At 45.6% G+C, this 23,762-nt stretch overlaps 1 protein-coding gene and 2 non-coding genes across 3 annotated transcripts in view; 1 reads left to right on the top strand and 2 right to left on the bottom strand.

Annotated features, from left to right (window-relative positions):
* Window positions 1-22,531, bottom strand: part of LOC8043042 (collagen alpha-3(IX) chain) — an 85,202-nt gene extending 62,671 nt beyond the window's left edge. Inside the window, exon 1 of the mRNA XM_040209225.3 lies at window positions 22,295-22,531. Coding sequence (XP_040065159.3) covers window positions 22,295-22,531 — 237 coding nt within the window. The remainder of the gene's footprint in view (window positions 1-22,294) is intronic.
* Trnav-cac lies at window positions 11,559-11,631 on the top strand. The gene has a single exon. It is a non-coding gene; the product is annotated as a tRNA-Val (tRNA).
* Window positions 11,819-11,891, bottom strand: Trnav-cac. Its single transcript has one exon. It is a non-coding gene; the product is annotated as a tRNA-Val (tRNA).
* Window positions 22,532-23,762: the final 1,231 nt, after the last annotated feature.

The following is a 23,762-nucleotide window of genomic DNA, read 5'->3' as shown; positions in this document are numbered from 1 at the left end:
GGAAAAATATTTTGTACAAGATATTCGTAAACTAAGGACCCTGAACATCTTAAAGCATTTAAATCATACCGTAACATACTTACAAGAGAATTAAGAAATGCTAGAGCAAGGTACTTTAATAACTACTTTGTGTCCACAGCAATGCGGACAGACGTCACGTGGAAAAAGCTTAACAATGTCTTGAATCGTTCGCACGAAATAAAGCAAATTGAGAAAATCCGCATGTACAATGTAGAACTTACAGGAACATTAGTAGCAAATGCCTTTAATGACCACTTTGTAAATTTGGCAAAAGGTAATCCAGGTGAAAACGCTTGCGCGTATATTGAACGTAAAAATGAAAGTACGATCTTTCTTGAGCCAGTTTTGAATATGGAGATGATACACACATTTTTGTCTTTTAAAAATAGTACAAGCTGTGACGCTGATGATATGCAGATAGGTCCGATAAAACATGTAATAGATATCATATCACCGTCTAACATTCATTTTTAATCTCTGCTTGCAGCTTGGGGCGTTTCCAAAAAATATGCAGGTAGCTAAGGTCAGCGTATTGTATAAAAAGGGTGACAAGAACGGACATGGCAAACTACAGGCCTATTTCTATCTTACCGGTGTTTTCGAAAGGCTTTGAAAATATGTTGCTTTCACGCATGGTGAAGTTTTCAGAAGAGCACATTATAATCAATCCTTCGCAGTTTGGTTTCCGTAAAGGCCGGTCCACCGAGCTCGCTCTTTTAGAGCAAAAAGAATATATTTTGGGTAACTTTGAGCAGAAAAAAATTACCCTTGGAATTTTTATTGATTTTAGTAAAGCGTTTGACCATCTAAATCATAACCTGTTAATAAAAAAAACTAGAAAAATATGGTTTTCGTGGACAGGTATCAGCTTTAATTGCGTCATATCTTTCACATCGTAAGCAATACGTCCATATAAATGGCTATTCTTCTAATATAAAACCAATTGAATCTGGAGTTCCCCAAGGAGGTATTCTAGGTCCCTTTTTGTTTAATTTATATGTCAATGATATCGTGAACTTAAATAAAAATATCAAATATGTAATTTACGCGGACGATACTAGTTTACTATTTGCAGGTAATAACTGTAATGAACTAATAAATAACGCAAATGAAACTCTCAAATACCTAGTTAAGTGGTGTAGCTCTAATGTTCTAAAGATCAATGAAAATAAAACAAAAGCGGTTTTATTTCACCCAAAAAACAAGAATGTTACTATTACGTGTGATATCGTTTTAAATTCGACTAAAATTGAAGTCCTCACTATATCTTTAAGACTCTTGGTGTTGTATTCATGGATCAAATGCGATGGGACAATCATGTTAATTATATATTGCTTAAACTATCGCGTGTTGTTGGCTTGATGTATTGACACCGCCATCTTTTACCAAGAAGTGTCAAACGTTTAATTTATAACTCTTTATTTTTCTCTCATATAAACTACTACCACCTAGTTTGGGGTGATAGTACAAGTACAAACTTAAATAAACTACTTCTGTTGCAGAAAAAGATGCCAAGAAACATTTCCAATGTGTCATACGACCACCCTAGTGAACCCTTATTTAAAAGTTTAAAATTTATTAATGTTAATAGTATATATAAATATCGTTTGTGTGTGTGTTATAAATCTGAAGTACAAAAAAATAATCTTAATCTGATTGACCTGGCTTCTCTTGCTCCAAAAGTACCAACTTCCCCACTCGAAGTTTGCAAAACTGGAAGTTACCCAATATTAGAACGACCTATGCTGAGCAAATGTTATCATATACGCTTCCAAGCCTACTTAATTTTCTTAGCTCCGAAAATATTGATCCCATTAAGTCATCGAGATAAGATATTCGAGAATTTTTTTCCAGTGTGTTTTTTTAGTAGTCCTTTGCAGAGCTTTGCGATGTATAATGCTTTGTGTTTTCTGTGTATATATCTAAATGTATACCTGTATGACATTTTCATTTTTATGTTACTGCGAAAAACGTTAATATTGCCGCCCGATTACTATTTGAATGTCATTGTGTCTTGTTTATTTTTTTTCATGTGCCACTGCTGTTTGTGTGAGAGGGGGGCCGGGGACTCGTCAAGCTGCATGATGCAGCTGTTTTCCTCGATCTCCCTCCATCATTTGTTTGATGGAAAAATAAACATTATTATTATTAGTAGTATTATTATTACTATATTATTATTATCCCCCGGTCCTCGACGGCAACTTTCAAGGTGGTCCATCGAGTTCGGGGAAAACCTATTCCTTAACATCTACTCCACACATTCTCTTTCTGACATGGATGAAAACGAACGAAAGGCTCGGCATGCTGAGGCTCACTGTCTACGCGGACAAGCACTCCCAGAGCTTCGCCACAATCAACATCATTTCACCACGTGGAGATGCGATTTTTTTTTCCTACACGAGCACGGGAGCACGGGAGCACGTGCGCTCACGAGCAGGAGCACGTGCACCCGACGGCGGACGGACATACGGACATGGCTATTAGCGGCGAGATGTTTCGGTGGCGCCCTCGTTTGGTTACCTTTCGTGACGTCATTACCTTGTGAACAACAAGTTCGATGGTGTTTGTAGTGGGCATGGTGGAAGCCTGAAATCATAGCGCTCTCAAAGTAACACTGCCAACACCGTCAAAATTGAAGTTCTTACATTCCTCTTCTTTTTGTCGATGAGAACTCCTTTGCTGACGTCATTGTCAGCATTCGGCCAATCGTGGCAGGCCGACCACAGCGACGCTTTCGATCGCTCACGTCGCCAATAGCCCCCACCGTGCTAGCCCCTAAGGAGCTTCGCCAAATAAAAACGTGCTCTCCTGGCGCAAGTGGTTGAGGTGCCGGCTGACTCCACTGCTATTGAATTACGCACACATTCACATTTGAGCTAGTTGGAACATGGTCAACGATGGTACTGAAACAGTTTGAAGTTTGGACGTTAAACGAGTACACAGAGACAAGACAAGACACACAGAAAGCTGCAATGATGGCGGGGAAACAGCCTGAAAATTAAACCATTACACAGAGACAGGAGATGGCACAAAGACGAAGCAATCACTCAATTTCGAAGTGGCGGGGTGCAGTCGCGGTGACGTCAATGATTGCGACCATTGATTGATTAAATAAAGCGTTTGCTCAAAATTTTGAGTCGTCGTATTCACAGTGAGCCGCGTCGTGAGTCTCATGACGAATGCCGTCGCAATTCATAAACAATCAACAATGGTGGTTTTTGCAGCCAATAATTTATTTGTTTGCCCAAATTTAACTGATTACCCGTTTAGAAAAGTTAATCGCAATTGTAGCATTAATCGAATATTCGTAGGTTCATCGATCAAGTGTCCAGCCCTACCTAATAGCTACGTGTTTTTTTTTTTTTCGTGACTCCAACTAACTATAGGTGGCGCCACTCGTTTTCCAAAATGGCGGTTATAGTGAGGGTCAGAGATGCGTGCCGCTGCTGAGCCTGTCTAGTGTGCTGGCTTCACTGAGCGACACAAATTATTTCTGGTAATACGAGAAAACTAAGGTATTATAAGTGCAAGTCACCTCTTCACACCCGAAAACAAGAACGGTGTTTAGCGTCATATCTACGCAAGGATGCGCGTTTTAATTTTGGAGCGAAACCGAAACTAACCTCTATTTTGGATTTAATTTCTCGGTAGAGGTCTTAATTTCGGATTCTTTCATAACTCAAGATGTGTCTCATATCGTAATTATTTAGTTGGAGCAGTTGTTCGAGGAAACTTTATTTTGTGACATACATGTTCGATCGAGGCTGATATTTGTAGTTGCTGAAAAAATCACTGCTGATACCTGTGCGATCTCGCTGCCTTTTCTCGCGATAATTTTCATGAAAAATAATGAACTGCGGGCCTTTTAATGGGCATTTGGGTATTTAGATGATTAATTGCTTTAACATTATTCCCACCACAAGGATAAGAGAATAAATCCAATTTTTACGATATGTCCACAAAACGTATAAATTAATAAACGCTGTTCTCACAGCAACAACCCAAAGTCGGGATCCGAGTCAGACAGTTGAAGTGAGTGTGCGTTTTTATAGCATCGCGTGACGCATAATACGCTATATTACATCCAGTGTTTGACTGTTTATCTATCTTGATAATGACGTCAAGATTTTTCATTAGCTAAAAAAACAAAAAAATGATACCTTTCTGGAAAGACTATTTTGGTTAAATGGCGTATTTTCGTAATTTTGGCGTTAATTGGGGGCATACATTGCGACGATTTGTAATAATAATAATAATATTAAAATTCAGATATTTTATTACGTAATTTTTAAGCTTTAATATAATTTGCTGCTTATGATCTAATTTCAAACCCGCGAACAAATATGACAATGAAAAGTGTACTAATTCTCATCACAGCTGCCAATTGCAGCATTTTCGCTTACCAATTAATAAAATAAAAATAGTATAAAATCAATGAAAACATTCTAGCTAATGTGAGAAATCCACGTAAAATTCTATAATTGTGAATAAAGTACATTTTGCTATCAAAGTCGCGACTTTCGACAATCGGCAAAACCTCCAAAGTCGCCGCCAATATCCTTCCAAACTATAAACCCAAAAGTAAAAAAAAAAAAAAAAAAAAAAAAAAAAACTTTTTTTATATTTTTAATTTTTTTTGAACATTTAGTTACTTTCATTTTTACGCGCCGCCGTTTTGCCAATCTCAGCCTTTCCAGTTCGAAGGAACGCCGACCTGCTTGCACGTCTGCTCACTGCAGCCCGTTTCGTTGGCGGTGGAAGCTGGTGATGCAGTAGTGAGTTTTAGTATTGCGTATACGAGCTAACGCAAGCGGTATATATATATATACGCCGACCTGCTTATATATATATATATACGTGTTCGCGTCAGCTTGGCGTGTTCCACACTGCGCGTGTGCGGAGCCCAAAATTGCGGTCTTGGATGGCGCATGGCGATGAGGCGCACGCACAACGTGGGGCACGCAACTCTAACGTAGGGGAGGCGCGTGCAGCGCGTGTTAAAGACTGACGTGGCTATTCCGAGCTTCGTCGCTTTCGCATCTTTGAAAAGAAAATCGGCTTCAACCGACGTCGAAACTACCGTTCCGGGACTCCGACGACCCAAAGCGAAGAAAGGAATCACAGGGAGCCCCAGGCCGGGAGAGATCTCGACACCCGGGCCCACCGATTCAAATGACACCCGGGCGAGGCTTAGCTCACCCGAGCTACGCCTAGGCATGATGTCCGCCTCGGCTCCGATCGCACCTGAGGTGAGTACCTCGCCCCCGACGCCGCAGTCGCAAATCGATTCAATGGAAACGAATGAAGTGGTACCGCAAACGGCCGGACCAAGTGTATCGGCAACGTGCTCGACTCCCCAGGCTAGGAACACAGCGTCGGCCCAAAAGAAACCTACCGAAATGTACAAGGTGAACATCCGGCCTCGGGAGCAAATGGACTTTTATCAAGTGACGACGCGGGAGATTGAAACAGCAATCTTTGCAGTCATCTCCGCCACTGCTTACCAAGGGCTAAATCGTCACAAGCCATCGAATTCTGCCACGGCATACGTCTCCACGCTAGAGGACGCCTTCCAGCTAACAAAGTTGTTGACTGTTGAACACCAGGGTAATCGAGCCGTGCAAGTGCAAGCGTATCTAGCTTCAGGTCCGAACGTCCATCGGTGTGTAGTGAGAGGCGTTGTACCCGACCACCCTGATCAAGATATTCTACCTGATCTCCGTACGCCATCTCACAGAATTCTGGCGGCTCGCCGACTAGGCAAGGGAGACACATACCTCCTAACCGTTCAAGGTGAGCAGCAAATACCTGAAATCATCTATCACCTCGGGGCGATCCTGCGCCCACGAGAATACAAGCCATCTACGGTTATCTGCTACCGTTGCTGCCAACCAGGACACATGAAGGCCTTCTGTCCTGTACAAACTGTGAACCCTGAATTGGTCAACGCTGACGGCAGCGCGCGCTACCAGTGTGGCTTATGCCGCACTAACGATCACTCAATTGCCTCACCAAAGTGTCCAAGAAAGAAGAAGCTGGCGGATGTTAAATCCCGTAAGACTGACAAGCCCGCTCCTCATACCGGCAGAGCATCGATTTTGACGAAAAATCGATTCCAAGCCCTAGCCGAAGAAGGGGAAGAGGAGGAAAGTGATCACACGGTATCATCAAACGACGGCCTTGAGGCACTACAACCCTCGTACGCAGCGATTGTCAAGGCCACTAGGAAACTTCAGCGACCGCCTCGAAAGACAGCCACATCTCAACATTCGTCTCAAGATCTACATGGAGCTTCGCAAGAATGCAGCAGCTGTCATCAACCCAGGAACGCCAAGAACATGCCGTCTCGTACCCCACGGCGTGGTCAGGAGGCCCGGTCACCCTCAGCGGCAGAAAATGTCAACATTGATGATGTAACCGGTCACTTGCTGTCCGTGGCCAAAGCACTGGACACACTTACAAGTCAAATCGCTGCAATGCAATCCTCCCTAGATGCCGTTCTTATGATCCTGCAGCGATGGATGAGTCGACAGTAGAGTGTCGTCCAGCCCCTCCGCTCCACATATTACAGTGGAATTGTCGTAGTAGCCGTCAAACGTTTGGGGAACTACGCACTAGAATCTTGTATCATCTGCTCAATCCATGGCTCATCCTTGTACAAGAACATTTGGAACTCATTCGTATCCCCACGTACTGCGGCTACCATTCACCGTCCATTACTGATGCCCGGCATTTAACGACCTCAGGCTCCGAGCCCTCTAGGCCCGGCAAAGCGGCTATCTATGTCAGAGATCATCTTCAGCACGCCCCAATAGACCTATCAAAATGGTGCACCTCCCGCCAGGAGGTAGTGGCTGTCCTTGTCCGGACACGCTACAATTGTGTTGTGACAGTCTCTTTCTACGGAAAACCTGGAAACGTTCGTCATAATCTCGGGTGGCTTGAACACATTCTTTCACTCCATCCCAACATACCTATTATCGTGGGTGGCGACTTCAATGCCCCCAACACGAAGTGGGGTTACAAGCAGGATTCCCCCCGAGGCCGTCAAGTATACGATCGCTTCACCGATCGAGGATTCCATCTTCTCAACTTGCCGGGTCCCACTCGCCTAGGGAACCCGTCCAACGCTCCGGACCTCACCTGGTGGCGTGGGACTGGCAATCCGGCATGGAGGACTGAAGACGACACTTGGGGAAGTGACCACTTTCCGATCATTATCAAATGGTTCCCAACGGCATATAACCGCCTCCGGAAGCAAGTTCAGGTAACCGATTGGGATAAACTTCGATCATCTCTTAACATCACGGCGCAGAACCCAGAAACAGTTCAGAGAGACATCAAAGAAGCCATGATAGAGTGCACCACGACTACCACGGTGCACTGTGACCAACCAACACCTGATCCCCACCTCCTCCGCCTGTGGCAAGAGCGACTTGAAGCGGTCACATTGGCAGCCTTACACTCCGACGACCACCAACTTCAGGATGAGGCTTCCCACGTGGCAGCTAAGGCACGCCGCCACGAGAAACGACTTACACGCCAACGCTGGCTTGACTGGTGTGCCTCGTTGAGTAACCCGAAGCACCCTGAGGCTCTTTGGCGGACTTTTCACGCTATGGAACGACCTCGCCAAGCTGAAGGCCGGACTGGCAACATTCAGTTGCGTCTGGGGCTCACCGACGATGAGTTTGCGGCGCGCGCGGCAGATACCTTTTTCCCTCGACATGCCAGCCCGTCGGTCCCGCGCCCTGTCACGGCTATGCCTGACACTACTGGCATCACTACGCCCTTCACTCTGGCTGAGCTCCAAGACGCCATCGAGAGTGCTAGTCGCCGCTCTGCTCCAGGACATGACGTTCTCCCGTACGAAGTGTACAAGAACCTCGAGGGAGAGGCAGTCACAGATTTGCTAGCTATCATCAATAAGATCTGGGAAGCCGGCGAGCTCCCCACATCATGGAAACACTCGATTGTAGTGCCGATTCCCAAACCGGGCAAGGCACCGACCGGCCTCACAGCTCTGCGGCCTATATCACTGACTCCCACCATCTGCAAAATCTATGAGCGTATGATGGCTAAACGTATCTCTTGGTGGCTGGAGGCCCACTGTCTCTATCACCCCAACCAAATTGGATTCCGGCAACATCTCGGAACGGAAGATGGCCTCGACCGCCTTGCAAAGGAAGTCCTACATCTGTCACCCTATAGCCACTTGGTTCGCACACTTGTAGCTACTGACATATCAAAGGCCTATGACAATATCGCTCACGCCCCACTGTTGGAGGCAATGGTGGTTCTCGGCCTTCCACCTCGTGTCATAAATGCTGTCCACGCCTTCATTACCGACAGAACTTTCGCCGTCCGCCTATCATATGGCGAGTCGTCCAATTTCCTATCAAACTGTGGCGTGCCCCAAGGCTCAGTACTTGCACCACTCCTATTTAACATTGCATTCCTTCCCCTGGCCTGGGCTCTCGCTGATGTACAACACCTTCGTTTTTTAATTTACGCTGATGATGTCACAATGTGGTCAGTTCACCCATCCCTAGAGGAGCAACAAAATGCCTTACAGGCCGGGCTGAATAAACTAGACTGCCATACAAAGACTTTTGGCCTGACGGTGTCTCCCGAGAAATCGCAATTCCTTCATGTGTGCAACAACGCTGCCCGGAAGAAACTGCCATTGACTCCCATGCCCCTCAGAATAGGGTCGACACAGCTTCCGATGGTTACACAAACTAAGATCTTGGGACTCCTCATCCACCAGTCCGGCTCAGCCAAGCAGTGGCTTCAAGCGGCACGCAAGACGGCGGCGTCTACAACACACCTCATTCGACGCATCTCGAAACGATGTGGCGGAGCGGGGACTGAGGTAGCCCAACGTCTGGTTAAATGCGTCCTTCAACCTCGATTGATATACCAAGCTCAGTTCCAGCGTCTCACTGCATCTCAGTGGAAGAGTATTGAAATCATCAATAGGGACGCAATTCGCGGCATGACTGGTCTCCCTCGGCATACCCCTACCTGGCACCTGTACGAGTGCGCAACTGAACACTATTGAACAACTTGTCAATCAACGAAGAGAAGCTCGCAATCTGAAACATACCGTCACTCCTTTGCACGAGGAACCTCCCCGCTGCTCTCCGTACGTTGGGGCTCCACCTCCACCATGGTACTACACTACAATTACTACCAATAAGCCTGCTACCGTCCGCACGCATCCGTCCGGCTCCGCGCCACCACGAGTAGAGCAGGTCGCGGCCCCGAGCTCGGATGAGTTCGCGATAGATGTCTACACCGACGGAGCAACGTGCCGACATGGCATCGCTACCGCAGTGCATTGTCCATCTCATCCTTCCATTGACACATCGGCGTTCTACGCCACACAGATGGACGATCCGCTTATCGCCGAGTTATACGCGATTCGAGACGCCATACAAGCACTAACGCGGATGCCCAATGTCACTCGAGTACGCGTTCACACGGATTGTGCCTCTGCCATCCGACATCTCAAATCAACGCGATCTTTACTACATATTTGCCATGAGATTCATGCTCTAAATCGTACATCTGTTAAAGAAGTCCGGATTCTCTGGACCCCTGGGCACCAGCACGGTACTCACCAGGACAAAGCCCACCAAATCGCTCGAGCCCTGATTGAACATCCCCCCCCTGATCCCACCCCCCTTCCGGATGAGCCGGAGGCCTCACTCGTCGTGGGCAAGGCCCGCATAAGGGTCGCTACGCGTGCACTCATTCCCGCGTGCCCACATCCTCTCCCGGCGGGCCTGCCCCGGCGGGAGGAGGTCCTCCTCGCAAGGATCCGGACGGACTCCGCAGTCACCCCAGCAGTCTTGGCCTCCTGGGGCCGAGGTCCCGATGATGCCAGCCCGGCGTGCCCCTACTGCTCTGCCAGGGCGTCCGCAGTTGGACTCCGACACATTCTCTGGAATTGCCCAAATCTTCAGCACCGCCTCCTTCCCCTGACTCAGGCACGAGACCTCAACCTAGCATCCCCTGAGGACTACTACAAATGGACAAGAGTGAACGCGCATGCCGGAGCCCTTTTGGGCTTTATACGGGATGCACAAATAGCGCACCTAATCTAAACTCTCAAGCTTTGCTTGTTGCACGAATAAAAAAAAAAAAAAAAAAAAAAAAAAAAAACTCTAACGTAAACGCAAACCACTTGCGTTGGCTTCTATGCGCATTTTATGCGCAATATTAAAACTTTCCAGTAAGGTACAATCCCACACTGTCAGCAGCACTACGTTGGGACAGTGAAGAGTGTTGTTTGCATTCGGAAATGATATTTCGCGAGCCACGATCGCAACCAGTTCCGCCGTGCCCGCTGAGTGGGAGAATCGGGGGACCCTCACTAGGACAGCTTCCCATTTCCACCGTGGGAGGGCGAGCGTCGAGCTGGAGACGCGATATTAAAATGCTATTTTTGTTTGATCGTTGTCATGTTTAATTTTGCTGGAGCTGACATTGCCCGAAAAAGCCGCATTATTTTTACTTGCCGATTGGAAGGGAGCAAAACATTTCACGATTTTTTTTTCGGCTATTTATTTTTATTTTAGCTTAGCGAAACATTATTCTATTTTCGTTGCCGAGTTTACTGTATAATTCTGTGCATACCTGACAAAAGCCCAACGAGCTGCTATGGGAAACCCTTACAACCAACAACGTTTGTGGGGATCGTAGTGAAGCAATTCTACATAAAAAAAATTGCACCTTTAAATTGGATACAGTATATAAATATGCGACATATAAATATTTTCGTCTGAGGAGTAATTAAACATGGATGCGCCCTTTGCGGCCCCCACCACTACAATCATCCATTTTTCCAGCAAAACAGCAGTAATGAACGGGGTTAGTCTGTTGCTAGCTGGTCACGGCATATGATAGAACAAAATGAGTAATGCTGAGTGGCGTACCAACTTGTTTTTGAGTGGGGGGGGGGGGGGGGGGGGGGGCAAACTAGGACACCTCCCCCTCCCCTCCCCTCCCCCCCACTCTGAGAACTAGGGGGGGGGGGGGCAGGCGCCCCCTTGTCCCCCCGGATGGTATCGCGCTGAAACGCGACAGCTTAATGTCTATGGGGTTTATTGACTGTTCATCGCTGGATGTTCCGCCTTGTCTTGAGGCGGTATAAATTAATATAACAACATAAAACGCCAAAAGCGGAAAGTAGCACTTTGAATTTCCCGCCAAAGAACGCTTGTTTTTTCCCCTTTCCCCTTTCTTACTGATGGTGATGACGATAGTGCTACCGCGCCTAACCGCGCCACGCCTCGCCGACCGGTCGATCACCGCCGCGTTTCCACGCAGCAGCCAACAAATCTTGACCGGCGCACAGGCCTGAATTACCCTGACTGCACCGTTGTGGATAAGAACGCGAGCGACATCGTCTTCTCGAAACGAAAGGGAAGTTGCGAGATTTTTCCACATATTTCAATCGCAAAACTCGAAAGTCGTTCCATTGATAATCGCTTTCTTTTCCTTCTACTTTAGAAGTCCCCGTTCAACCGGTTTCCGTGGTGTAGCGGTTATCACGTGCGCCTCACACGCGCAAGGTCCCCGGTTCGATCCCGGGCGGAAACAGTACTTTTTTTTTTCTCTTTTTTTACATTTTTTTAATATTATTTTGGGACGCAAGTTTCTAGAGCCCGTAGCTTTAACAGAAAATTAAGATATGAGGTATATACAAAGCTAGGTGCGCTCAAAGCTTGCGTCCAAAAACGCAAAAAACAAAACAAAAACATTGTGCTGTAAAAAAAGAAAAAAAAAATGTTTCCGCCCGGGATCGAACCGGGGACCTTGCGCGTGTGAGGCGCACGTGATAACCGCTACACCACGGAAACCGGTTGAACTAGGAGTTCTAAAATAGAAGGAAAAGAAAGCGACTATTAACCGAGAGACTTCTCTACAATTTTACCTTCTGTCAGCTGTACTTTACATACCGAAGCTCCTGGCCGCCATAATGCTGAAAAATAATGTTCATTATATATATCTATATATGTGTGTGTTATTTCTCATAAACTTTTATTATCGAGCATGTACAGTATTAGACCTGTCAAGTTACCATCACCGTTTACAACCGACCAGTGACGTCGAGCAAGGAACGATTGGTGATGTCAAGGTTATTAAAATATAAGTAGGTCGCACGTGAAAACTTGCCAGACTTTGCCAAAGATCACCGACATTATTTTTATAATATTCTAAACTATTTCTTTTAATTCGTTGAACAAAATGAAATATATGTTCTGAGAGCGTCACAGAAGGCTCATAGAGCAGAAGTTTGAGAAAATACGAAATGGCGAGCGGACAAACATCGATTCCCGACGGAGGCAGAAACGTACACATCTCAATTCAAGTGAGGTTTTAAATTTTTTTTTTCTTCTATTCTTGACCCTAAAAAAGTCCTTGTTTTGGGAGCTTTTCAGATATGAATAAGAACGCGGATTGCAAACTTGGCGGGTTTATTTTCTCAGGCCATTTATAATTGAGGCGGCCGAGGTTGAACGTTTAACAGTCGAGAACCGCATGTTTGAGCGCTCACTATTTTGTTATTTTTCGACATACTGCACCCGAACTCCTCTGTGACATCCTCAAAAACGACATAATTGTGCCTAATAAACTAAAAAATATATTTTTATAGTCTTTTTTCCTTAATTGTTGATTTGTGTTCCTTTGATGATTTTTGACAAAGTTTAGCAGATGTTACCTATTTAAGATATTGTAATGACCGATTCTCATCACCAGGGAACTCAAACTTAGCTACTTTTAATGAGTACAAATGCAACATGATATGTAAAAATATAATATATTTTGAATGACCGAACGTTAGAATATCGAGCAAATGCAAAACCAAATAAAAGAAGAAAAAAAAAATTTTTTTCCTTGTTTTGTGTTTTACTAGTCTCAATATATGAATGCGGTTTATCAAAAATAATTATGAACAACATATGTAGTAATTTGTTTGTATAACCGCAATTAAAGCTTTTCAATCTTGGCCTTTCGTTTTGTGACTGCGTCCTCGCATAGGCGCTATTCTGGCCAACATTGTGGCATGGATATCATTAATTACCTGATAATAACACTTTAGTTAACACGTAAGGTTAGAAATAAAGAAAATTGTGCGAAATGCGAAGAAAATTATATATAGCACAAAGTTACGCAAATCGGCATGCCGTTTTACAATGTACATCAGAAAATATTCGAGCATTTATTAAGTATAATTAAATCTATATGTTTCGAGAGTGTCAAAAAAGAGACTCAAGTCTCAAATCCCAAAAGCAGTATTTCAAGAAAAGAAAAAAAAAAATATAACGTTTGGGGATCGGTAGCCGAGTGGACTAGCGCACATCAGCTCGGAGGTGCACGTGGAGTGAAAGATCGAGCTGCAGAACCCAGAGATCCTGCGCTCAATCCCCAGCCCTGCCCGTTTCGATCTGGATGAGCATCGTGCCGGCGTACACTCGTGTATCACAAATGCGTGATGCGCGTTAAAGGGACCCCAGGCGAGCGGTCGTAGTACACTAATTAAAGTTCTGGTCTACAGCTATGAGACACCAGACGCCCCTTGGAGATGACTTCTGGCTGTATAAACAAAAATGACACGCGATCCCCGACATGTCAAAAGAACGTCAGTTTTTTCTCCTCGGCCGCTTCAATTGTCAATAAATTGTTTGTGTGTGTGTGTGTTTGGGGGGGGGGGGGGGGGGGGGGGTTGGGAGAACAAAATCTGCCAAGCTTGCCGTTCCGCTCTCTTCCACTTCAAGGATGACCCCAAAACATGTATTCTAAATTTTAAAAATTCGACCTCATACCTGCGCCTGAATTAAGATGAAAACACTTTTTGATAGACACGTCCAAATTAAATAGTAACCCAAATTGTGCGCAATTTCTTTTTTCGCGAAGTTACATAAGTTATACATTTTGTCTGGGAGGCTCGACTGGCAACACTGTGAACGTGAAGTCAGATGCAATACGGGGCATTACAGGTTTATACAGGTACGGGTTTTATGGTGTAAAATGAATGCTGCAGGTTATGCTCACGCTAGTAAAAAAAAAAAAACACGAGCAGAACACTGTGCTTTTATTAGACTGTCTACTCGACTGGCAAGTTAAACGACATGTTACGTCAGAGAGCGCGGTAAAAAAATTAGGTTGGTTTTGGCATCAGCTATATTTGCCGTTTTTCTTAATAGCTGTTCTTAATTCAGGTGTAATAAATAACAGGAAAGGAAGAGTAGCGATTTTGTATTTCGAAAATGAGTTTAATTTAAAAACCTCCCAAAACATATTTTTCTCATTATTTTTTTTTTGCCTGGTAATTTATTATGGTGTTAGAAGACAACCCGAGCAATATTTTATCACGTATATTTTGAATAAAGTAAAAAAGAAAACGCAACTGCTCGAAACCGAAACTGGAGTGGGGAGGAAGAAGAAATATACAGAGGAGAGAGTTGCCGGAAGTCATGTGACTGTGCAGCCTTTTTTTTTTTTTGTTCCCTTTCGATCAACGTATTTGCATTTTTCTAGAAGCCACAAAAATTTGTTTCATATTTTTCTTTAATATTGAGTATGTGCTTTTAATGACCCACTTCTTTGATTATATTTGGTGGTTGTGTCTAAACCACAGAAAACGGCACGTGACCACAAAGAAGAAAGTGAGCGCGACTCAAACCGGCCAGTTCTCGATCGGCGGTTCTCGGGACGAAAACAAAACGAATTTCGAGCCGCAAATTGTGTTCTAGGTAGTTTGGCTCTCATATATGTCATGTACGAATAAAAACCTTGACGAGCATAAATACCCTGTCAGTATTCCTTTAACCCACCAGAGCTTTCTTTTAGCGTCATTAACGTTTAGAAAGTAGGTGAAGCCTCGCAATGTAGGCCATGCGCGAAACTGCCTCTAGATACCGACTTCAAATCCTGTTAAAAGGCAGTGGCGTACCAACTTGTTTTTGAGTGGGGGGGCAAACCAGACCCTCTCCCCCCCCCCCCCCCCCCCCCCCCCAAATCGAAAATTCGGCGCAACTTTTGTCCAACTTTTCTAAAGATTTGGCAATGATTCGGCAAAATTACAACGTTACCAGACTTAACATTGATATTTTGTTTTTTCTCACGAAAAAAATTTTGCTTCTTCTTCTTAAAATAAATACAACTTGTAGTGCCTATTGAAAGAGTTATGACTAAATAAGGTGATATTCTAGAAGATAATTGTATCGATGTCGCTTTTGTGTGTTTACTTGTAATTTTGGTGTATGCTTCCAGAAAGTGGCGTGACAACGAGGTTGGGTAGTAGCCGGCACAGTCACGAATCACACTATGAGAGCTTTGATTTTGAGGCTTCATCAGCGCACGCCTGCAAGTGTGTTTACATCGTTAAAATAAAGGCAATCACTGCGTTCTTACTTTCTCTGGTAGTCGCCGTTTCGTGCGCGAAAACGGATGCAACGGTTGCTGAGCCTTCACCAGAAGAGATAACAATATTGTAAATATGCATGTTTTTCGATTTGAGTCACTTGACGTCAGCTTTGCATGAAAGTGCGCGTTCCATATTCGCAACGTGCCGTTTTTAACCTTTAAAATTCCGGTTTCTGGTGTTCGGACACACACGGACGTTTAGGAAGATGGGGAGAGTTAGGAATGGTCGGATGTGCAACGTCGACCATGATAGTTCTGTGTTTAACGAATATTTTTCATCAGTGTTTACTAACGAGTGCTTGGACTCCGTTCCCACTCTCCCTGGAGAGCTTTACGAGCGCATGCATCCTATTAACGTTAACTCCGCCGGTATTATAACATTGATTGATAAACTAAAACTTACTTCGTCCGCTGGAACCGATAACATCAACTCTAAAATTTAAAAGAAACACCAGTGTTATTTCGAGTGAGTATTTAAAACTTATCTTTATTCAGTCCTTATCTCAAAGGTGCCTTCCATCTGACCAAAAGGTGGGAAGGGTAATTCCCAGTCTTTAAACAGGGCAGCCGCTCTTCCGCATCTAATTATCGCCCTAATTCATTGACTTCAATTTCTTGCAAACTACTTGAGCATATCCTCTACTCCAATATCATGAGGCACCTATCATCCCATTTCTTTTCTTTAAACAGCAGCACGGTTTTCAAAAAGGTACACTCTCCGGCAATATGAAAGACCCACTGGGAGCGCGTGGCCGAGGCGGTGGCTGGCGGGGGCGCTGCGAGCCCTCCGGGCAATTCCATTCTGCTTCGAGGGGAGGACGCTCACTCGGGCTCAGATAAAGCGAAACGCGCTTATCAGTTTGTGCCGAATGCCGAATGAGCGTCCTCCCCTCGAAGCAGAATGGAACTGCCCGGAGCGCTCGCAGCGCCCCCACCAGCCACCGCCTCGGCCACGCGCTCCCAGTGGGTCTTTCATATCGCCGGAGACTGTACTTTCCTGCGAAACACAACTCTGCGACTTCATCCATGACTTGCACACTAACCTTGAACCTTGAACCTTAACATGAAAAAACTGACGCAGTTTTTTTTTTTTTTTTTTCCAAAGCTTTCGGCCGTGTTTTTTATCAACGCCTTCTTTCTAAGCTATCATCTTTTTGCCTCGACCAAATAACCGTTTGCATAGATTCGTGACTTTCTTTTTTCCCGTGTACAGGTCACGTCCATGATGATCATGAATCTTCCTTAATAAATGTATCTCCTGGTGTTCCCCTGGGGTTCGTACTTGGGCCCTTACTCTTTTTAATATTTATTAATGACATCCCCATTGGGATTTCTTCAAAAAACCGCTTTTTCGCCGACGACTGCGTCATCCATAACAAAGTAACTTGTGTGCAAAATAATAACCAGCTTCAGGAAGATCTAGAGAAAATTAACAATTGGTGCAAAGAGTGGGTTATGTCATTAAACAAGTATAAACGCAAACTAATCCACTTCACCAAGAAAAAAAACAAACACTGTCATTTAATTACTTCTTGTACTCCGATCTGATTGAGACCGCTACTGTGTATAAATACCTTGGTGTAAGACTAACATCTGACCTTCCCTAAAATAACCACATTGAAGTCATTACTGCCGATTCATCTGGAACTCTTGGACTAAGCAGACGTAACTTAAAAAGGGCTCCACCCGTTGTTCGTAAGCTAACCTTGGACACGTACGTCAGACCAAAAATAGAATATGCTTCAACCATCTGGAATACCCATCGACTGTACCTCATCAATACCCTGTAGAGGCAGTTCAGAACAGAGCTGCTCGCTTCATTTCATCCACTTATGACTTTTTTTTTTCAGTGTCTCAGCGCTAAAAACTGAACTAACCATGTCCTCTTTGCAGCTTCGCAGAAAAGTCTCTCTGCTGTGCTTTATTCACAAAATCTACTACCACATTCCCGACCTCAAAACCACTTTGTTATTACCCCCCGACCGAACATCTTCTCGCCTCAACAATGTCTGCACCATCAAGCACATTTCTGACTCTACTAACGCTTTCAATTGGTCATTCCTTTCTCAAGCCATCAGCCACTGGAACAGTCCCCCATCCTCCATTGTCACCATCTTGGACCCTGCTGATTTCTCCTCTGCAGTAAAACTGCACCTTTCTTGGCCCATGTGATGGTGTGCGGGGCTAAGCAGATAGGTGAAAACCCTTACGCAAAGCGCCTGCCGGGCCAGACTTGTACGTAGTTCAACTACTTTACTCAAGTTACTGTAGTTTAACTACTTTTCTGGGTAGTTTAGTAACTTTTAATTACATTTATATTCTAGTAATTCGTAGTTTACTTTAACTACTTTTCCGAGTGACTTCCACTCAAATTACAAATTACTTTCTAATTTTAGTGGTTGTTTTGCCTATCAACACAGAAAAGATGTCGGAAGGTCAGCTGATATTTGCAGAGGGGGAAGCATGCGGAGTAGAAAAGGGGGGGATGGGAAGGAAGAAAGTGATTTAGATAGCCCAAAAAACCCCAAAATTTTAACGAGCCCCCCCACTGCAACAACACTGCTACGAGGCGCGGGGAGCGAACAGACACGACGCAAGAGAGGTCGAGTAACTGTGGGATTAGCTCCGCATAGTGGCGTTTCTTTGTATTCCGAAGCTCAAGGAGACTTGACGCATTTGAAGAAAGGGCTTGTCCCCGCTTCTCTCCAATGTAGGAATTCTTGCCCACTACAGGAGGTGCACACACTGCTCCTTTTACGGTGCAGGCGATAGAACCCCTAACAACGACGCTCACGCCGGATGGGCTGCTCGTGTATGACTCGAAGCGCGTTAACCCACCCCCGCGCCTGCGTTCACGCCGCTTCGCGGTGACGGTGTGCGGCTGCTAATTACAAATCTATTAACCCACCTAGCCCCCCCTACCCCTCGTACACGCCGCTTTGCGGCGTCCGGTCGGCAACCCAAGCCCCGCCGCCCCCCATGCACCTCCGTAAATAGAGTCGATACGATCTAGTTTAGCGATGTTTCGTCAACAACATTCGTTTTTTTTAGTGTTAATGGTAAAAAAGAAATGTAAATATCGCCAAATGCCTCGACAAAACAAAATGTTCGAGAAAAAAAAATAAAAAGAAGTAAGCCGGCCCACACCATAAATAGAACCCGGGTCTGACACGTATGAGGCAGACATCTCACCACTAAGTTACGCTACCTCTTCGGAAACTCGCATTGCATCCGCTGCCTATGTTGACGGCGGCAGCGCCTATCTCCAAGCAAGCAATTGGCAAAACTTTATTTTGTGTAAGGGCCTACGTCCTGGTCTGGACGGCCCGTCCGGCCCATGTCTTGCGGATGGATTCCGTTAGGTTACCGTGTAGCCTTGTTCGTGGGGCAAGGCTCCACAAACCAGCCAATCCGGCGTGCGTGAGCACCGTTGCTAGGGTTTGTATCGCCTGCGCGTTCAAAATATGCCCGCGCGGGTCGGGGGGCAGTGCCCTTGGTATTCCTTGGGCGCCGCCGGCCTGTGTCTGCTCTGCCCAGTGGCGGCCGTTTCAGGGGGGGCAAAACGCATGCCTTGCCCCCCCACTCTGAGAACTGGGGGGGCAAGTGCCCCCCTTGCCCCCCCGGTTGGTACGCCCACGTTAAAAGGACGAATATTAAGATAACCTTCGAGTCAGTAGAGGACAGTATGCGGAGAACAAGTCGTCTGCTGCTTGCGTAGGAATTGCGGTGACGTCTAAACGACGCCGACCTCTGATTGGATTTGATTGAAAGGGTGGTGGGTATACCTCAATACTAGACGCTGTGAGGTCTACCTCCCTTTGTTTTTCAATCAGCCAGTAAGAGCTCGGCGTTCTGCAATCATCGCAACACCTGTGCAAGAAGCAGAAGAAATTACGCTCCGCGTATACGAGCCGCATCAGTCAACCCAGAGCTGTGAAGGTATCGCGTGATGACGCGCCTCACGCATTGCTGCATCCCTCCAGAAGATCACGTGACACTCACATCAAATACGATATAGCTTCGCCAATACTGGAAACTCCTCCGCAAACACATAGGAGCGGCGGCGAACGTGACAGTGGCGCCTCTAGCGGACTCGGAGTCTACGGAAGCAGTCGTCGCAATGGAAAAGTATAGGCTCCGCGACGTCCTCGAGCTTTACAAGCCCCGTATCGTCACCCTAACAGCAGAAACAATTTATTACGGTCAGTTCGCTTGCAAAGCGGAATCCACTGATCGCAACTGCAACGACAATCGAATAACAACGCGCGCATAACCAAAGATAGAGCAGTTTATTTAGCGGTCTCAAACGCCTCTCAGGGGATCACACGCGTTTGAAACGCGTCTGGGAAGCGGAAAAAAAAGGCGTTTAGCTACTCGAACTACGTCGTAATCGTTAAAACATGCAAAAACGACATGTTTATATTACCAGAGCAAGCGCACGAGCTGCTGGAGCATAAAAACAAAACAAAAAGTAAGGATAAAATGAACGTGCAAACACTTACCGAACTTTGCAGAAAAAATGGTGTCGCCATCCCCGACGAAAATAAGAAGAAACGGGAAAGAGAAGCGAACAACGGCGAATAAAACAAAGAAGCTAGCAAAAAATTATTTCAACGACGACGATCGTTGCGGCGCTTATAGAAAAAAAGAAAGAAAAATGGAAAGCAGCAAATGAATAGCTGGTGGTCGCCACCGGTGTTGAGTTCACGACAAACAAAGCGGAAGCAACAGACGAAACTAATGAAAAAAGAAGAAAGCGACCCTTTTTTTTTTCAGCTGCTTGTTGTACATTTCTTTATTTGCTTTCGCGGCGTAGGTACGAACTAAAAACAAAACAGGGGAAATAAATAACGTAGTGCAGCTCACACTGCCCGGTAAAAAAGAGTCGCAGAAATGTTTTGGTCGCAAGCAGCAATCTTCTATATGTGCTAGCAGTGAGTAACCTTTTTTTGCTTTCGAATTTCCTTTTCCAGTGACTTTGGCGGGTTGTTCGTTCGCTCGCTTGACGAAGCAGTTTAAAAGTGCATTCAAGTACTTGTTGACGTAGGTGTCCGTAGGTTGACGTGGGAAGCAGAAGATTTTCCACCACATCGCACAAACTTGTTCTTGCAATGGTAGGCACCACATCGCACAAACTTGTTCTGGAATGCGGCCGGTTGATCAACAAACGATGACCCGTAGCAGACGTGCCGGCCGGAGTACACAAATAAAATTCGAATAAAAATGGATAACGAGCGTACACTTCTTAATATATTTAATAAATATCAAAAAGCACGTAAGACGATTTTGGATTAGAAACTCAATCGAAGGCGAAAATAGGAGGTTATCGCAGACGACAGTGAAAGAAAACAACAACGACAACAGCAAAACTGCAGACGGCCCTCAAAATGCCCGGGCCTACCGCAGACGAACCGGGGGCAGTAAGCGCCGAAGCGAAGGAAAGTGAGTAAAAATTAAGCCAAACAAAGCAAGGATACGCGATAGTTTCCACGTCGGGCAAAAAAAAAAAAAAAAAAGAAAAAAAAATATACACAGCAGGAGGAAGAAATAACGCGGCAGAGTGGAGTCGCCTAAAAAATATAAAAGAAAGACGACTCAAAAATGGAAAGAATGGAGACGGTTCAACGGGTGTCGGCCTTTATCGTAGAAGTAAAGAAGCAGCGAAGCAGAAGATGTTGGTCGTCCCCGCGTTAACAATCGGAATTTGTGCACTGTAAATAATGTGACTGAAATCACCTTTTTTCGCCGGAGCTACGACGCTCTCCCCTTCTTTCTTTGCAAGCGCGAGAAGTCTGCTTTTTTCGTAACTCCGCTTTTGTTAATCTATAATCGCGTCAGATTTGCATATGCACAACGACTTCTTTCGGAGAATACTGACATCGGCGTAACGTACGTGGTTCGAAATTGACTTCTGCTTCTTCATCCGGAGACGATCTTAACGCGAATAGCCAGCTCGCCTGTTCGACGAAACGGTTATAAGCAAGACATTTATGAGAAATGGGAATTGAAACAACAAAACAAATTGACTGATAAGAACAATAAAGTTGAAACGAAGCTATGTTCTGAAATGTTTATACATTCCCCTTTTTCACGAAACAGCGCGAAGGCATTGCTTGGCTTACATAAGTTGTGACAGAATGTTTTCTTCGGGAGAACTCCGAAATTGCACCCAGAAAGCTGTAACATCTTTCCCACGCGAAGAGAATGTCCTTCACTCATGAGCTGGCACCCATTTTTTAACTTTCAAAGCAGCGAATGTCCGTGACAATTTTTTTTCGTTGGTCACCTCGCACGGAGATAGGCAAAACCAATGCATTTCGGAGAATTTGTCTGCCAGCGGAGACTCCGAGCTCGCCAGGGGCGCTGCAATCACTTTTCGCCCGTTTTCCGCGGGAGTTGCCAGTATTGACTTGTAGGGGTATTGTAAGGCGAAAGGAAGCGTATTTATCGTAGTCCAGGTCTCAGCAGGTTGGTAAAAACGGAAGCAGACCGCAGAAGATTTTTACGCGCTGACATCGGTGGTCTTGAGGGAAAGAACGAGAAAGAAAGTGACGGAAGGCCGGAAAAAGCACACGAATTCTGACGCCTTTCGTTGGCAGAGGGACGCCGTGTGTAGCGATTTCCACTTCTTGATTTGTAAATTTTTACTGAGGCAAGTTTGTTCGATGAAATTTTGATGCACAGGATCCACCACCTTGACTCCACCTCTGCGGTAAATCCTAGCGCGATACGTTAAGGAACCGATTTATGCGGTTCATTCAAACAGCCGACGATCCGTTTGACCTACGCGGTAGATGTAATGCATCAACTCCGTGGGTCTCGGTGTGCTCACCCTGACGTTCATGAAGCGCAAGACCTGCCTCTTGCCGGCCACGTCCTGGGCGTAGAGTTCGAGCCTGTTCTTGCGTCCGTCCACGCTGAGGCCGAACTGCGGCGAGCCGGCCACGTCCGTGACGCGCACCAGGAACCAGGGGTCCCTCCGGGTGTTTCGCTTGCGGAACGTGGTCACGAAAGAGAACTCTTCGGGCAGGCCCAGAGGGAAGATGGCCCTGGAACGAGGGGAGCTCATTCGCGACTCCAGCAACTTGTAGAGGTCGCCACTTCTCGACAAGTATGGCGGCCAGATGTACAACAGGTCGTGTCGTGTCATATATGGCGGATTAACGTACAATGTTCTTGTAAGTATTGGCTTCAAGTTTGCCCGGATTTTTATCCATTACGTTAAACACATGAAGTGGTATGTTGGCGCGAGCCAGCTCACATCTATGAATTAGGGGTTGAGCCTTTTTTGGGGAAGCAATGTCCTTCTACCGCGTTAATGAACGTTGATAAACGTGCAATGTCTGGTTCGCGCGGCTGCGTAAGCTCCGTTCAGATCGATTTTGGCAACACGCTGATACAACAATAATGACAGAGTCACCCGCTGGGACGACTGTTCGCCCTGTACCGCATGAGAAGCAATTCAAGGTGCACCCAATTTGTTAGGCCGTTACGAGTCACGATTTCTCCTGCGGCCCTGTCGTTGGTGCCGTTTTTCGTTGCTGTAGACACAACCAACGCAACCCTCTCCGCTTTATTTCGGAGGCCTTCGTGCCAACCGCCGACAACATGCAGTCACGGAAGCCACGAGAGACGAGCAGAGATCGCGAATGGACCTGTTCCGGCCAGTTCAGTTTTTTTTCCCTCTAGGTGCCGTCCGTTTTGTTGGAGTTGAGACCCCCTAGAGAGAAATCCGTATTTCGGAATTCTCTATAGTACTCCACTTACGCAGCGCCAGCGCGTGCGGCACATTTAGGGTTCTGTATTTCGCGTAAATCCGATAAACTCTGAAAAATCGCTCGCCGGTAAAATGTTCGGTCATTCGGATTTATCCGAAAAATTCCGAATTTTGAGAATGGCAAAATAAAAGAAAAAAATACGGTATTTCACGAGTAAATTTTGCCAGATCACAGAGTTAGCAATCTATAATGAAAGGCAAATTCAGTTTTCCCCCTTAACTCGGACAAAAGAGAGTTTATCTCGTCAATGTTCATACAGTACAATGGGTCAACGTGCTTCCGGACCACGACAAGAACCGCTGTTCTAGTTTCCAGTTCGGTTCAGTTTGTGCTTCTTAAAGAGAGGAGGGATTTTTTTTTTTATTACAGTGAACCTGTGAACCTGTAAGATTTCATAGGATGGGAAGCGCAGCTGAATACGTAATGCGTCCAGGAGTTTGGCTATTTCAAAGTACCGGCATTTATTGAAGTAACACCTGTTTTCAAGATTTGTCGTGGGACAGTCAGTCCTGCAAGTCTTAA

The sequence above is a fragment of the Ixodes scapularis genome, unplaced genomic scaffold, assembly GCF_016920785.2.
Source record: "Ixodes scapularis isolate PalLabHiFi unplaced genomic scaffold, ASM1692078v2 PGA_scaffold8__174_contigs__length_109621045, whole genome shotgun sequence".
In the NCBI taxonomy this organism is placed as follows: Eukaryota; Metazoa; Arthropoda; class Arachnida; order Ixodida; family Ixodidae; genus Ixodes; species Ixodes scapularis.
This window is presented reverse-complemented; position numbering and strand designations above follow the sequence as displayed.